This window comes from Salvelinus fontinalis, chromosome 13 (genome assembly GCF_029448725.1).
Source record: "Salvelinus fontinalis isolate EN_2023a chromosome 13, ASM2944872v1, whole genome shotgun sequence".
NCBI classification, from domain to species: Eukaryota; Metazoa; Chordata; class Actinopteri; order Salmoniformes; family Salmonidae; genus Salvelinus; species Salvelinus fontinalis.
The window spans coordinates 22,828,242-22,845,701 of record NC_074677.1 but is presented as its reverse complement, the minus strand read 5'-3'; the positions used below and the strand labels follow the sequence as shown (position 1 = coordinate 22,845,701).

The following is a 17,460-nucleotide window of genomic DNA, read 5'->3' as shown; positions in this document are numbered from 1 at the left end:
GTAATGACCTGTCGACATAATGCGAACTTACAGTGACCAATGGTCAGGAGAACGTCACTGTTTTAGACTCGGCTGGTTGTAGCCATGAGGTGATCTGAAACCCCCGCCAAAGAAATCAGTATCATATACAGTACCATAGCTCTGGGACACAAAATTGGGAGATACAGACTCCCAATGTTGTGTCCCAAAACTAACAGTACCACTGCTGCTAGCTGGACATTTCTAAAGTTTGAGTCCCATTACCTCCGAATTCTTTGTCAGACAGGCAGTGCTTGACTTGGACTGAAATAGGTGTCGGTAGGCTACTCATTTTCTGCGGTTTACATTGAGGTGCAGAAGCTACACAATACTTATGAGTTTATATTCTATAAAACGAACAGGAGTTTAAGCAGTAGATGGTGCTGGTACTCGGCTCTGGCTCCGGCTCTGGTGAGCTCCGGGCCAAGTCAAGCACTGCAGATAGGTAGCTTAAGCAGACGATGTTCTTCACGATTAGCCCACAAACGAAGGATTTCTTTTCCCCATCACCCGGAAACTTGACTCAATTGCATCCTTTAAAACATTTTTTTTCTCTAAAGCTCAACAAAAAGAGTGCGTTCGTAAAAAGAGAGCGGAATAACTGATGAATTGATGAACGCTCAACACCAGTTGAATATGGCCGGTGTCAGTAAACGTAGGCAAAAAAAGCGTAATTAAATTGTTGCCATCAGCACAGTCACCAACGCTCTAACATGGAAACAGCCTAACCAGCTCTGCTAGGTGGAGTAACATCGTCAGAGTGAGGTGTTATCTTATTTGTATCTGGAAGTAGCAAGCTAGACAACATTAGCCACTTAGCTTGGGTGCTTGACTGCTATTGTGAGGTCAGAACACTAGAATCAACCCTACTCCTCGGCCAGAGCGTCGAGTGTGCGTTCTGAACGCTCCGAGAACGAAACGAGAGTGCTCTGATATCGGAGTTACTAGCCAGAGCGAATTTACGAACGCACCCTTTATTACAACAAATTATGGAAACATTGAGGCACGTGATATCACCGCAAAACTATAAAGCTCCACTTCACATTTAATTCTAAATGTCTGCTGCTTACAAAATATGTTTTAATCTATAATAATAATACTTTTTCTTTGTCGGACAAGGATTGTCCACACTTTCAAGAATGCCTGAATTGCTTCACCATGCTTTCTTTTCTGGCAAGTTTCACCATCCAATTATTTCAGATCTACAGGAGTGCAAGTTTCAACATGACATGGACCATGGCGATATATTGGCACATGAGAACGATTAGAATATGGTAAATAGGAGTAATTTTACCATGACATTGTTCAATGCTCGTTTCTGACTGGCTTGACGGGCATTTTAGAGTGTGCATTATTTAAGCAATAAGGCCAAGGGGGTGTTGTATATGGTCAATATACCACGGCTAGGGGCTGTTCTTAGCACGATGGAACGCCCTTAGCAGTGGTATATTGGCTATATATCACAAACCCCTGAGGTGCCTTATTGCTATTATAAACTGGCTATACACGTAATTAGAGCAATAAAAATGTTTGTCATACCGTGGTATATGTCTCATCTACCACGGCTTTCAGCCAATTAGCATTCAGAGTTTGAACCACCCAGTTTATAATCCACAAATTACCACCTGCTAAACCTGATGTTGAAATGCCTATTTACGTGTTCCATTTCACTGCGCAATCCACTGTATCATCAACCCTGCCAAGCAATTTATAAACTCGATCTCCACTATAAAAAGCATCTAGACATTATTTCCCATTTCTTTGACTAGCATTTGGTTTTCAACAGGGAGATTTGTATAAACCTTGCTGTCTGTCTCCAACATTTGCAACATTGAAATTCGATCTCCAGCTGTCCCATAGTAATAAAGCATCAGCAGGACCAGACACAGGCAGACAGCTGTTCTCAGCCTGTCGAAATCATAATTTGTAAATATATCTACAACGAAATGTCAATAGAAAACAGTTTTCTTTTAAAAAAGTTAACAAAATGCAGATTTGCCGTCTTTCCAGCTTCAGTTTGAAGTGATTGTGTTAGCTGTGTTGTTGGCTAGCTCCTCTGAACAATAGTCAGGACGGACCAGAGAGCACTTTTAGTTTATGGATGTATCCAAATAAATGTCATTAGAAAACAGATTAAACAAACGCAAATGCAGTTACTTTGCTGTTATTCTGTCTGCACTGTTTGACGTGACTAAGTTAGCCATAGCTGGCTACCTAGCAAGCAAGGGATAAGAATGTTGCCAGCCAGTAAGGCAATGGAACATCATTATATCAATCATTATTAGAATTCAATGGCTTTAGTTCATTCTTAAATCTAACTAGCAAGTCTATTTGTTTGGTTACCAAGGCAACTACTGTAGCTATCTAGTCAACTTATTTGCTAGCTACTTCAGTGACTGTTGAACACAATCTAGTGGCAAATGACTTAAAATATAGCCATGGTATAATTAAGGCCTGAGGGGGTGTGGTATATGGCTAATATACCAAGGCTAAGGGCTGTTCTTATGTGCGGCGCCTGGACACAGCCCTTAGCCGTGGCATATTGGCCATATGTCAAGTGTTTTGTCATACCCATGGTATACGGTCTGATATACCATGGCTTTCAGCCAATCAGCATTCAGGGTTCGAAGCACCCAGTTTATAATTCCTAGAGCGTCGTGGGACACACCTTCCATGTCTTCATTATTTTCCATAGAACGCATAGCCCCTCATTGATTATCCCTTACCTATTTATGCTGACTTTCACAGACTACCTGAGATATGAAACAGTTGGTGGGAGGGCATACAGGCTGTCGCTAATTTAATAATGCACAACTTGCCTAAATGGGTAATGTAAAACACTTCAACCAATGGAAACACCCTAGCAGGTAATTTCGCCAACTTTCTAAATGTCGAAAAGGAAAAGAAATCACCGGACAAGTTAATGGAAACATAACTATTGACAAGAAGCTACAATGTGGGGAATCGTAGGTGGCTCGTTTCAGCAAGTTTGAGCTTGTTCTTGATACCAGCTAGCTAACCAACAACTGTACCGATGTATTTGAAAAACAAGTCCTCGTTTTGCAAATGTATTTATGTTTTCAATAAACACTGAGACAAAATATTGTTTACATGTTGTCAACAATTTAAGCCAACCCTGTCTGTTTTGCCCCATTGTTCCCCACGCTTCGGTTTTGTTGCTAAATGAAAGAACCCCGTCTAAAGGCAGTTTCTGATGTGTGCAAGTCATGATCCGAGAAACCAAAACACAATAGCTGACAAAACATGAAGTGCCTCCAAAAACAAACTCATAGAGATGCACATGATTGCATCATGATTGCATTATGGCACTTTAGGAATAATGGAGGACATTGTGGTGTTTAGTGTAGAAATAAAGACATTGGACATCAGACAAAGGAAATACATATTTGGCCTAAAAGAGCCATAAATAAAATTGTATTCTCTCGATTTATTAACAAGCCACAGTGTGTCCATGGATGTCTACCACAGCACTCAAAACTTCTCATTTTGGTGCAGTCCCCAGACCCACTTGAGATACCTGAAGCCGCAGATAAATCTCATGGTTCTCATTTCGTCGCCTTTAGAAAAAAAAAAAATATGATAATACTGTACCAAACTGATGGCAGAGCAGCTGGGAGAAGGGGAAAAGGGATTTTTAAGAAAGGGGAGGGGACAAACCGAATGACAACAAAAAACAGCTACAAAAAAAACTACCTCAACCTCATTTAACAAAGCTTGGAGCAGCATGCGCTGGCTTTCAATCACGGCAGGATCGCCATTTTCACTACTTTTCCAGCTTCACTTATTCCTTTTCCAACTGTCCGTTCATTCATACATTTTTCTGTTGCGTTTTGCTTAAAAAATATAATTGAAATTATTATTGTTAAAACCTTTAGCAGCAAAAGAGAAACAGAGGAATAACAGCTAGCGAATCCTGGTTTATAAGGAAGGCATGGGTTAAAAGAGATCCATGAGTGAGTGCCCGGGGGGCCGTATAGGGCCGTGTGGCTGCTGCCCCCTCAGCTCATCTCCCGTCTGCAGGCACCCGGCTCAGGGAGGCCATGACACGGCCGTAGCGCTCAACCAGCTCTAGGGTGGAGTAGGTGGGCAGCTTGGGAGGGTCGTGGAAGCTTTTGATCTCTGTCGAGCAGTCGAGTAACTTGGGTAGGAAGTCCGTCAGCTTCTCCTGAAGGTTAGCTGCAGCAGGAGGAGGAGAACAATGACGGAGAAATGTCAGAGAAAAGGAAAGAATGATTATTTCAATGTCCTTGCTTGCGTCACTCTCCAGAGTCACATCCCGTTACCAAACAGAAATCATAGGCTAAATATTTTCACTGTGATAGCACAAGCTCTTGGTAAGCATGCTCCTCTAGGAAAACACAGACTGAGTAAATAAGATGAAAGAGGCCCTAGTTGGTTGTTGTTCAAAGAAGATGCTGCTGGGTCAGTTTTATGAATCCAATCTAACTTTTTCCTAGAGTAGAGGCAAGGACTCCACTGAACCACTTTATCTCAACGAACAATTTGGGTAAAATTCTGCAAACACAAAGTGGGTATATCCCTGGTTCTTATGGCTTGGCTGGTCTGGCTGCTAATATCAACTAATTTGACCATGTCCCTGACCACGCTTCATGTGCCTTCCAAATTAAAATTAGAGCAGAATAACAACCAAACAGTCAGTAGATCTCCAGTACCACAAATCTATACCCCCTGGCCTCTATGCTCTTTTACCCCTTTCACACTATTGTGCCAAACCATACTGTGCTGCCTCGGATATGTAATTTTCACATTGCAGCATGATTCAAGCAATTCCCAAGGCTGCCTAACCTGGACAGCACAGTACAGCTTGGCTCATTAGTGTGAAAATGTTCTTAGTTCTTAGACTTTTATGGACTTGGAAGATTAGCCCCTTAAGCGTGTAATATGGGCTAAAAGAGAAACAAACTAGGGCTGTTCCCAACAAAAAAAAACATCTTGGTCAGTTCTTTTGACCAATCCATGAAATGTTAAAATGTGTGTTTTCCATATAAACTCAACAAAAAAAGAAACGTCCTCTCACTGTCAACTGCGTTAATTTTCAGCAAACTTAATATGTGTAAATATTTGTATGAACATAAGATTCAACAACTGAGGCATAACCTGAACAAGTTCCACAGACATGTGACTAACAGAAATGTAATAATGTGTCCCTGAACAAAGGGGGGTTCAAAATCAAAAGTAGCAGTCAGTATCTGGTGTGGCCACCAGCTGCATTAAGTATTGCAGTGCATCTCCTCCTCATGGACTGCACCAGATATGCCAGTTCTTGCTGTGAGATGTTACCCCAGTCGTCCACCAAGGCACCTGCAAGTTCCCAGACATTTCTGGGGGGAATGGCCCAAGCCCTCACCCTCCGATTCAACAGGTCCCAGACGTGCTCAATGGAATTGAGATCCGGGCTCTTTGCTGGCCATGGCAGAACACTGACATTCCTGTCTTGCAAGAAATCACACACAGAACGAGCAGTATGGCTGGTGGCATTGTCATGCTGGAGGGTCATGTCAGGATGAGCCTGCAGGAAGGGTACCACATGAGGGAGGAGGATGTCCTTCTGTACCTGTCCCGCAGGTGTGATGTTCGGACGTACCGATCCTGTGCAGATGTTGTTACATGTGGTCTTCCACTGCGAGGACGATCAGCTGTCTGTCCTGTCTCCCTGTAGCGCAGTCTTATGCGTCTCACAGTACAAACATTGCAATTTATTGCCCTGGCCACATCTGCAGTCCTCGCGCCTCCTTGCAGCATGCCTAAGGCACGTTCACACAGATGAGCAGGGACCCTGGGCATCTTTCTTTTTCAGAGTCAGCAGAAAGGCCTATTTGGTGTCCTAAGTTTTCATAACTGTGACCTTAATTGCCTACCACCTGTAAGTTGTTAAGAGTCTTAACGACCATTTCACAGGTGCATGTTCATTAATTGTTTATGGTTCATTGAACAAGCATGGGAAAGTGTTTAAACCCTTTATAATGACCCTGTCTTTACAAATGATCTTTGAAAGACAGGGTCCTGAAAATAGGGACGTTACTTTTTTTGCTGAGATGTGGATGTATGTATGTATGTATGTATGTATGTATGTATGTATGGATGCACGCACACACACACTTGAAGTCGGAAGTTTACATACACTTGGAGTCATTAAAACTCGTTTTTCAACCACTTGTTAACAAACTATTGTTTTGGCAAGTACGTAAGGACATCTACTTTGCATGAGAAGTAATTTTTCCAACATTTGTTTACAGACAGATTATTTCACTTATACTTCACTGTATCACAATGCCAGTGGGTCAGAAGTTTACATACACTAAGTTGACTGTGCCTTTAAACAGCTTGGAAAATTCCAGAAAATTACGGAATGGCTTTAGAAGCTTCTGATAGGCTAATTGACATAATTTGAATCAATTGGAGGTGTACCTGTGGATGTATTTAAAGGCCTACCTTCACACTCAGTGCCTCTTTGCTTGACATCATGGGAAAATCAAAAGAAATCAGCCAAGACCTCAGAAAAAAAAATGTGGTTCATCATGGGAGCGATTTCCAAACGCCTGAAGGTACCACGTTATTCTGTACAAACAATAGTATGCAAGTATAAACACCATGGGACCACGCAGCCGTCATACCGCTCAGGAAGGAGACGCAGTCTGTCTCCTAGAAATTAATGTATTTTGGTGCGAAAAGTGCAAATCAATCCCAGAACAGGACCTTGTGAAGATGCTGGAGGAAACAGGTCCAAAAGTATCTACAGTAAAATGAGTCCTATATTGACGTAACCTGAAAGGCCGCTCAGCAAGGAAGAAACCACTGCTCCAAACCCGCCATAAAAAAAGCCAGACTACGGTTTGCAACTGCACATGGGGACAAAGATTGTACTTTTTGGAGAAATGTTCTCTGGTCTGATGAAACAAAAATTGAACTGTTTGGCCATTATGACCATTGTTATGTTTGGAGGAAAAAGGGGGAGGCTTGCAAGCCAAAGAACCGCATCCCAACCATGAGGCACAGGGATGGCAGCATCATGTTGTGGGGGTGCTTTGCTGCAGGAGGGAATGGTGCCCTTCACAAAATAGATGGCATCATGAGGAATGAAAATGTTGTGGATATATTGAAGCAACATCTCAAGACATCAGTCAGGAAGTTAAAGCTTGGTCACAAATGGACAATGACCCAAAGCATACTTCCAAAGTTTCTATGGGAGGGCTTTGACCTCAATCCCATAAAGGCCTAAAAACCTGACTCAGTTACACCAGCTCTGTCAGGAGGAATGGGCCAAAATTCACCCAACTTATTGTGGGAAACTTGTGGAATGCTACCCGAAACGTTTGACCCAAGTTAAACAATTTAAAGGCAATGCTACCAAATACTAATTGAGTGTATGTAAACTTCTGACCCACTGGGAATGTGATGAATGAAATAAAAGCTGAAATCATTCTCTCTATTATTCTGACATTTCACATTCTTAAAATAAAGTGGGGATCCAAACTGACCTAATTTTACTAGGATTAAATGTCAGGAATTGTGAAAAACAGAGTTTAAATGTATTTGGCTAAGGTGTACGTAAACTTCTGACTTCAACTGTACATACATACCCTATGTGTTTGAATAAAATCAACTATATGTAGGCTACTGAGCTTGTCTGATGCTTTAAGACACAGAAATTACTTGAGTGAGCCAGAGATCCAGAAAGCCTAACCAGAAGCAAAACAATCCTGTTCCTGACCCTCTTCCTTCCGCTAATGCTGGCCTTCGCAGATTCTGCTGTTACGCTCCTAATACTGTAGGTACACCAGGGGCCGGCAACCTTTTCCATTTGGAGTGCCAATTTATCTTAACATTTCTACCAATCTGCATGGCAGTTAAGATTTTTATATGCACATTTTCGTGGAATAGTTTCATAGAATTTATAATGAACGCTTCGTATGGATGTATAACAGACTTTATTTATTTGCCGTTTGAGGTGAAGAAAAAATACTTTCAGAAGTTACCACAGTGGTGGTGAGTTAAGACAATCAGAAATATTATCAGATCCCCAAATGGGCACATTTATAGGCCTACTTCTTTTTTTTTTTTTTTTCTTTAAAATTTTATTCCCTTTTCGTGGTATCCAATCGCTAGTAATTACTATCTTGTCTCATCGCTACAACTACCGTACGGGCTCGGGAGAGACGAAGGTCGAAAGCCATGCGTCCTCCGAAGCACAACCCAACCAAGCCGCACTGCTTCTTTAACACAGCGCGCCTCCAACCCGGAAGCCAGACGCACCAATGTGTCGGAGGAAACACTGTGCACCCGCCCCCCTCGGTTAGCGCGCACTGCGCCCGGCCCGCCACAGAAGTCGCTGGAGCGCGATGAGACAAGGATATCCCTACCGGCCAAACCCTCCCTAACCCGGACGACGCTAAGCCAATTGTGCGTCGCCCCACGGACCTCCCGTTCGCGGCCGGCTGCGACAGAGCCTGGGCGCGAACCCAGAGACTCTGGGTGGCGCAGTGCTCTAGACCACTGCGCCACCCGGGAGGCCTATAGGCCTACTTCTATGTATAAATCAGGTGCGTATCCTTACTCAACATTGACAGGAGCGCCACAAACAAACGACAATGAATAAATTGACTTTTACATTTGAGATTCTTCAAAGTAGCCACCCTTTGCCTTGATGGCAGCTTTGAGTCATTGTCCTGTTGAAAAACAAATGATTGCGTTTCGTGGGACTAACATTTGTTTTTCAACAGGACAATGACCCAACACACCTCCAGGCTGTGTAAGGGCTATTTGACCAAGGAGAGTGATGGAGTGCTGCATCAGATGACCTGGCCTCCACAATCACCCGACCTCAACCCAATTGAGATGTTTTGGGATGAATTGGTCCACAGAGTGAAGGAAAAGCAGCCAACAAGTGCTCAGCATATGTGGCAACTCCTTCAAGACTGTTGGGAAAGCATTCCAGGTGAAGCTGGTTGAGAGAATGACAAGAGTGTGCAAAACTGTCATCAAGGCAACGGGTGGCTACTTTGAAGAATCTTAAATATAAAATAGATTTAGATTTGTTTAACACTTTTTGGGTTACTACATGATTCCATGTGTTATTTCATAGTTTATCTTTACTATTATTCTACAATGTAGAAAATAGTCAAATGAAATAAAAACCCTTGAATGAGTAGGTGTGTCCAAACTTTTGACTGGTACTGCATATATTTTAGACTGCTCGACTAAAAAAATCTTGGTTGACCAACAGTCTATAAACCAAACAATCGACTAAATTGTGTGTGTGTGGGGGGGGGGGGGTCAGCCCTAAAACAAACAAACAAACTCACGCTCCATCTCTTGTCCCAGGTAGGAGCACCAGCGGTTCCTCATGTCCTCCACAGACAGCAGGTCCTTCTCTATGTCGTGGACCAGCAATAGGGGGATGCATGGCACCACCAGCTCATTCATGATGCTCAAGCCGTTGCTCACCTCCGGCTCCTCACCAGACTCAAACATCCCCGCTGCATTCTCGTTCAGTTTCTAATGGGCAAAGCACATAGTGTCAAGAAAAAGTATGTGAACCCTTTGGAATTGCCTGGATTTCTGCATAAATTGGTCATCAAATTTGATCTGATCTTCATCTAAGTCACAACAGACAAAGTGTTCTTAAACTAATAACACACCAATTATTGTACTTTTCTTATCTATATTGAATACATAATTTAAACATTCACAGTGTAGGTTGGAAAAAGTATGTGAATCCCTAGGCTAATGACTTCTCCAAAAGCTAATTGGAGTCAGGAATCAGCTAACCAGGAGTCCAATCAACGAGACGAGATTGGAGATATTGGTTCGAGCTGTCCTATAAAAAACATTTGCAAAAATTAAATTTGAGTTTGCTATTCACAAGAAGCATTGCCTGATGTGAACCATGCCTCGAACAAAATATCTCAAGACATAAGAATTGTTGACTTGCATAAAGCTGGAAATGGTTTCAAAAGTATCTCTAAAAGCCTTGATGTTCATCAGTCCACAGTAAGACAAATTGTCTATAAATGGAAAGTTCAGCATTGTTGCTACTCTCCCTAGAAGTGGCCGTCCTGCAAAGATGACTGCAAGAGCATAGCGCAGAATGCTCAATGAGGTTAAGAAGAATCCTAGAGTGTCAGCTAATGACTTACAGACATCTCTGGAACATGCTAACATCTCTGTTGACGAGTCTACGATACGTAAAACACTAAACAAGAATGGGGTTCATGGGAGGACACCGCGGAATAAGTCACTGCTGTCCAAAAAAAACATTGCTGCACGTCTGAAGTTCACAAAAAGAACAACTGGATGTTCCACAGCACTACTGGCAAAATATTCAGTGGGCAGATTAAACTAAAGTTGAGTTGTTTGGAAGGAACACACAACACTATGTCTTGAGATGAAAAGGCACAGCACACCAACATCAAAACCTCATCCCAACTATAAAGTATGGTGGAGGGAGCATCATGGTTTGGGGCTGCTTTGCTGCCTCAGAGCCTGGATAGCTTGCTATCATCGATGGAAAAATTAAGTTTATCAAGACATTTTGCAGGAGAATGTAAGGCTATCTGTCCGCCAATTGAAGCTCAACAGAAGTTGGGTGATGCAACAGGACAACGACCCAAAACACAGAAGTAAATCAACAACAGAATGGCTTCAACAGAAGAAAATACGCCTTCTGGAGTGGCCCAGTCAGAATCCTGACCTCAACCTGATTAAGATGCTGTGGCATGACCTCAAGAGAGCAGTTCACACCAGACATCCCAAGAATATTGCTGAACTGAAACAGTTTTGTAAAGAGGAATGGTCCAAAATTCCTGACCGTTGTGCAGGTCTGATCCGCAACTACAGAAAACATTTGGTTGAGGTTATTGCTGCCAAAAGGGTCAACCAGTTATTAAATCCAAGGGTTCACATACTTTTTCCATCCTGCAATGTGAATGTTTACACGGTGTGTTCAATAAAGACAAGAAAACGTATAATTCTTTGTGTGTTATTAGTTTAAGCAGACTATGTTTGTCTATGGTTGTGACTTAGATTAAACTCAGATTTGATTACTAATTTATGTAGAACTCCAGGTAATTCCAAAGGGTTCACATACTTTTTCTTGCCACTGTACATATAGATTGACGACTTCGGGATTAGTTTGAAGTGGTATGCTACCAAATTTACCAGTATTAGCTACTCTGTCAAAACAGACTTAAGAGGACAGGCAGGTATTGCTAATGTATATGTATTTACATTCGAGACCACCTCTGTATGAAAGGCTGCAGCCCAGGTAAGTCACAGACCATTTGCATTACCCCTGTCTGGTAGTCATCTATCCACACTGTCAATATCAGAGGATGTCAAGGCCTGTGGTACTGACGTGGGCAGTGACGTACTAGATGATGCAGACACTTCGCTCTGTTCTCCTTAGCCAAGTCCTGCTCTGCTGCAGACACAAACTCCCTGACCTTATCTATGGAAAAGACCTTACACAGAGGCAGGCGGTCACTCAGGAATTAGAGGGACTAGGTGGGGACTCACAAAAGATCCCAGTACATTAACTGTGTCAATGTTAGCAGTGTTTTCAATTAAAACAGGGCAGAAGGTAAACAGCAGGGCTTGAGAGAGCGGGCCCGAGCAGGGAGCCAGGGGATCGTTCTGGCCAGAGATCTGAGATGGCGGCTATAACTCTAACTGTAACAGAGCCCTGACGGAGAGAGCAGAGGTTCGCTCAGGACACAGCCGTGTCTCACGGTAATGTGTTTACACTCACTGGGCCTCCTGCTTCCTATTCCCACTTGGATGATTACATTAAGAGCACAATGCCGGTGTAAGGTTACTGAGTGCAGGAGCAGCAACAGGGCCGACGAGGAGGAACAGGGTCTCTCCCTCTCTCGGTTCAGACAAGACCAGTCACAGCCTGATCTGACCGACCGGGAATCAATCCATCTAAGCCCTAACAGATAGAACCAGAACACAGTTTGGAGATGGGATAGTAAATAAAATGAAACTGTAGTCTGATCAGAATATTGAACTGATTTTTCCTCCAAACAAATACAGAGCCTTCAGAAAGTATTCATACCACTTGACTTATTCCACATTCTGTTACGGCCTGAATTCAAAATGGATTAAGTAGATGTATTTTCTCACACAATACCCCATAATGACAAAGTGAAAAGATGTTTAGACATTTTTGCAAATTTATTGAAAATGAAATATCGAATTTACTTAAGTATTCACACATGTTAGAATCACCTTTGGCAGCGATTACAGCTGTGAGTCTTTCTGGGTAAGTATAAGAGCTTTGCACACCTGGAACGTACAATATTTGTACATTATCCTTTTAAAAACTTGTTAAAACTCTGATCATCGCTAGACAGACATTTTGAAATCTTGCAGAAACTGTAACTAAGCCACTGAGGAACATTCAATGTTGTTTTGGGAAGCAACACCAGTGTATATTTGGCCTTGTGTTTTAGGTTATTATTCTGAAAGGTGAATTTGTCTCCCAGTGTCTGTTGGAAAGCAGACAGAATCAGGTTTCCTCTAGGATTTTGCCTGATCTTAGCTCTATTCTGTTTCTGTATACCCTAAAAAGACCTCCCTAGTCCTTGCCAATGACAAGCATACCCATAACCACCATGCTTAAAAATATTAAGAGTGGTACTCATGATATGTTGTGTGGGATTTCCCCCAAACATAACACTTTGTATTCAGGACATGAAGTTAATTTCTTTGCCACATTTTTTGCAGTTTTACTTTAGTTGCAAAGAGGATGCATGTTTTGGAATATTTGAATTCTGTACAGGCTTCCTTCTTTTCATTCTGTAGAACTAGTAACTTCACAACACTAACTTAAATTACAATGTTGATCCATCCTCCGTTTTCTCTTATCACAGCCATGTAACTATTTTAAAGTCACCAACGGCCTCATGGTGAAATCCCTGAGCAGTTTCCTTCCTCTCCGGCAACTGAGTTAGGAAGGACGCCTGTATCTTTATAGTGACTGGATGTATTGATACACCAGCCAAAGTGTAATTAATAACTTTACTTTACTATGCCCAAAGGGATATTCAATGCCTGCTTTTTTCTACCAATACTGTAGGTGCCCTTTGTGAGGAATTAGAAAAGGTGCCCTTTGTGGTTGAATCTGTGTTTGAAATTCTCTGCTCGACCTTACAGATAATTTTATGTGTGGGGTACAGAGAGTAAGTAGTCATTCAAAAATCATGTTGAACACTATTATTGCACACAGAGTCTATGCAAATTATGTGACTTGTTAAGCACATTTTTACTCCTGAACGTATTTAGGCTTGCCATAACAAAGGGGTTGAATACTTTTTGACTCAAGACATTTCAGCTTTTAATTTTTAAATAATTTGTAAACATTTCTAAAAAACATAATTCCATGTTGACATTATGTGCAGGCCAGTGACAAAATCTCAATTTTATCCATTTTAAATTCAGACTGTAAGACAACAACATTTTGAAAAAGTCAAGGGGAGTGAATACTTTCTGAAGGCACTGTAGCATCTGCTGAGAAAAGTTCTGTGGGAATCTTTATGGGAAATAAAAAAAGCCAATGTAATATCTCAGCTAGAACAAGCCTGCATCAATTCTAGAGATTATGGGGTGGAGGGATAGTCTTGTTCGACATTAGTCACTGTGACCAGCGGGATGGCACAAATGAGTTAGGTGCTCAGAGACAGAGACTTGCTGATGATGAGACAGAGGATAGTGGTGTTCATTTTTCAAAGGGAATGACTTGAACTACTTCCACTGTGACCTATTGATTTGATTGGAAACGTGATGATCTTTAAAATACAATGGACTAACTTTGACCACTTTCCTCACATTTAGGGTGAAACTTTGACTCTTTAAAAATTGTATGTACCAAATGCTAAATCTGCTGAAGCATTAGAAAATCATACCGCATCTTACGTGAACTAACTAAATAAGATCAACTGACAGACTTCCAATAGAACAGTGTCAGGGCGAGGGTTGTCTCACCAGCAGGCACTCTCTGCGGTAGAGCCCTATGAGCTCATCGTCATGACCTCGGTACAACCCTTTGACCAACAGCTCTCTGTTGTACTGGTATGAGTAGATCAGGTACATCAATGCCTCCACAAAGCTACAGAGAAACAGACACAGTCAGATACATTATAGTAGAATCAGGGTGGAACAAATTTAACCACAAGGGCTGCTTTCACACAGGCGGCCCAATTCTGTTTTTCCACTAATTGGTCTTTTGACCGATCTTTTCACATCTTTTTCAGAGCTGATCTGATTGGTCAAAAAAGTTTAAAAAAAGGTCAGAATTGGGCTGGCTACCTGTGCAAATGCTGCATTAGAGGGGCAGAGTACATATAACATCAGTTTTAGCTGTCTCTACAAGGGATAGTAGAGCTGGAACAGTCAGGCCTTTTTCATTAAGAAGATTTAAAAAAGATGTATTGGAGGGAGAATTAACAGAAGAAACAGAGGAAATAACCAAGTACATGAACAACCATCTTGATCTATGCCAGACTGACTGAGCTCCAGATGTAAGGATGGGGGGTGATAAGGGACCTGCTGCCCTCTACAGGTGACTTTAGGAAGTTCCCATGCTTAACAAAGCTGCACTATCAGGTGCTTCTACTAATAATGCAATAATCTAGAGAGCATTTTAATCTACATTTTAAATGTTTTCTATACTGAAATGGTTGGGCAATGTGAGTTCCCATTTGTTTTCAGTAAGATATGGAGGCTGGAAATAAAAGCTCTGGGTCGTGAAGAGAAGAACGTGACAACAGTCCAGCCAATTGGCAGTCTCACCTTTTCTTCTGGAACAGCTCCAAGCCAATCATCAGGAAGATTGTTGTCTCGCGGAAATTCCTGTAGTCCTGATGCCACATCTGTGAACATTGTAGGGAACAGAGTTGATGAGAAAGAGCTTGAAAGGATTTTAAGGATAGATCTATAACATTTGGATCTGTACATAAAAGCTTAACAATTATTATTTTTTTCATTGGATTATCCATAGCAGAGTTTATATTGGGTCAGTTACAATTTAAAGACTGTAATGATTTAAACCTTATACTCAAATGTAAATGACTCTGATACTAGTTTATTCTGTTTAATTTCAACTGTCAAAACATCCTAATAAGATGTTCCAGACAAAACATTGTAAATCAGTCAAAACCAGAGTGTTTCAGAATGCTGACCTCATACTCCTCCATGTTGATCTCCTCTGGCTTAATGAGGTCTAGTTTGGCACGGGCCACCTTCATAATGCTCTTACACCTGAGAGGGGGGGAATGAGGAGAAAGGGAAAGCAAAAGAGAAAGTAAAAGGAAAGAGAAGAGAAAGGGAGAGAGACTGCTGTTGGTATGATGAATCATACTGGTGAGGAACTAGCTACTCCAGGAGATGAAACAGTACACAGTGGTCCTGAGGCCACGACACACAGGCCCCATGAATGACTGCTTACTGCAGAGAAACACTACTACTGAACCACACACTCCTCTCCAGAGCTTCTGATTGAGGCCACATGCAACAAAGAAATCTTAATATAAACCGGGTAGTTTATATCCTGGATGCTGATTGGCTGAAAGTCGTGGTATATCAGACTGTATATCACGGGTATGACAAAACATTTATTTTTACTGTTACGATTACGTTGGTAACCAGTTTATAATAGCAATGAGGCACCTCAGGTTTGTGGTATATGGCCAATATACCACGGCTAAGTGATGTATCGTACATAAGAACAGCCCTAAGCATTGGTATATTGGACATATGCCACCCCCCCCCCCGGCTTTATTGCTTAATTGTACCTGCTCAGAAGAGGAACATCTATTCACCGATGAAAGTGGATCATGGCTACCCTCTGCTGGTGAATTTGTGAAGTTCAGAGGTAATAAACTGTGGTTTTCTTTTTCGTTTTACCAAAGAAAGATAGGACCGACTCAGAAATCAAAAATTAACCAAATAGGAGTTACAGGAAACAAGTTTTGGTGGTTTCACCCATAAATACCGTTCATTAAAGCCCAGGTTTCGGTCAGCAAACTGCATGAGGAGGGTTCTCTCCAGGATCTTCTTGGGGGCCTGGTTCTGGATGAAGTAGACGATGACGTGCTGCAATCGATAGTCATTCCCCGGGGCTGTGTCCTCCTGGGCAAACCTCAGCAGACGGGTGTACTCCACCTTAATGGCCTGACACACATAGATCGAGCATGGGGTGAATGGACTTTGATAGGCCAAACTAACATTAGAACTTCAGAGTAGGCCTAGATTAGAACATAAATAAACATCTGCAGCAGCAGAAGACAAAACCATTGTCTCCATGTAAGAGTTGTCAAGATCATCATCATCCTCCTCATCCTTGTAAACAAAACTCAAAGAGTTGATTCAAGTTCTCTTTGTTCAAATGAACCTCATTGTCCAGGTGACACCAAGTCCAATTTCTGTAGGATGCTTTTGATGAGAACAACTGACTCAAAAAGACAGAACTAGTGAAATGCTAGGTAAAACTGGATGGGAGGATGGTTGTTGAGAGGCAGTAGAAGTACAGCATCACAGAAGGAGTGAATAAAGGTGTGAAAGAGAAATGAGATCGGAATGTACCTTGAAGAAGGCCGCTTCAGGCCCAAGCTTTTCAAACACAGTCCTTGCTTTGCCAATGGACATTATAATACCCTGCATGTTTGGAGTCATCATGGCCTGCAGTACCCAAGGAGTGGAAGCATGTTACAATAGTAGAAAGTAGATCCCCTTAGAATTGAACGAGCCCAGCAAACCCCCAAAATAATACACTTTTCTGGTACAGCACTATGTGAGCACTACCATACATCAGTCAGCAGACAATGCATACAGTCAAAAGTTTGGACACACCTACTCATTCTAGGGTTTTTCTAAAAATGTTACTGTTTTCTACATTGTAGAATAATAGTGAAGACACCAAAACAGTGAAATAACACATATGGAATCATGTAGTAACCAAAAAAAAAAAGTGTTATTTTATATTTGAGATTCCTCAAAGTAGCCACCCTTTGCCTTGATGACAGCTTTGCACACTCTGCATTCTCTCAACCAGCTTCATGAGGTAGTCACTTAAAATGCATTTCAATCAGCAGGTGTGCCTTGTTAAAAGTTAATTTGTGGAATTTCTATCCTTCTTATATGGCCTCGACAACATTCCGCTGAAGTCAGAGCGTGAAATTCAAAAATATTTTTTAGAAATATTTAACTTTCATACATTTACAAGTGCAATACACCAAATTAAAGCTTAACTTCTTGTTAATCTACCCATCATGCCCGATTTCAAAAAGGCTTTACAGCGAAATCACACCATATGATTATGTTAGGTCAGAGTCTAGTCACAAAAACACATACAGCCATTTTCCAGCCAAAGAGAGGAGTCACAAAAAGCAGAAATAGAGATAA

At 41.7% G+C, this 17,460-nt stretch overlaps 1 protein-coding gene across 4 annotated transcripts in view; it reads right to left on the bottom strand.

Annotated features, from left to right (window-relative positions):
- Positions 1-3,418: 3,418 nt before the first annotated feature.
- The window catches only part of LOC129868258 (ubiquitin carboxyl-terminal hydrolase 25-like), a 69,223-nt gene continuing 55,181 nt past the window's right edge, over positions 3,419-17,460 (bottom strand). For 3 of the 4 annotated variants that reach the window (XM_055942070.1, XM_055942072.1, XM_055942071.1), the window contains 7 exons: positions 16,642-16,737; positions 16,052-16,230; positions 15,240-15,318; positions 14,851-14,930; positions 14,044-14,167; positions 9,363-9,555; positions 3,419-4,215 (listed from right to left, as the gene is read on the bottom strand). In XM_055942070.1, coding sequence (XP_055798045.1) covers positions 4,043-4,215; positions 9,363-9,555; positions 14,044-14,167; positions 14,851-14,930; positions 15,240-15,318; positions 16,052-16,230; positions 16,642-16,737 — 924 coding nt within the window. In that variant the 3' untranslated portion in view covers positions 3,419-4,042. The remainder of the gene's footprint in view (positions 4,216-9,362; positions 9,556-14,043; positions 14,168-14,850; positions 14,931-15,239; positions 15,319-16,051; positions 16,231-16,641; positions 16,738-17,460) is intronic. The other variant, XM_055942073.1, reaches the window with a different exon arrangement.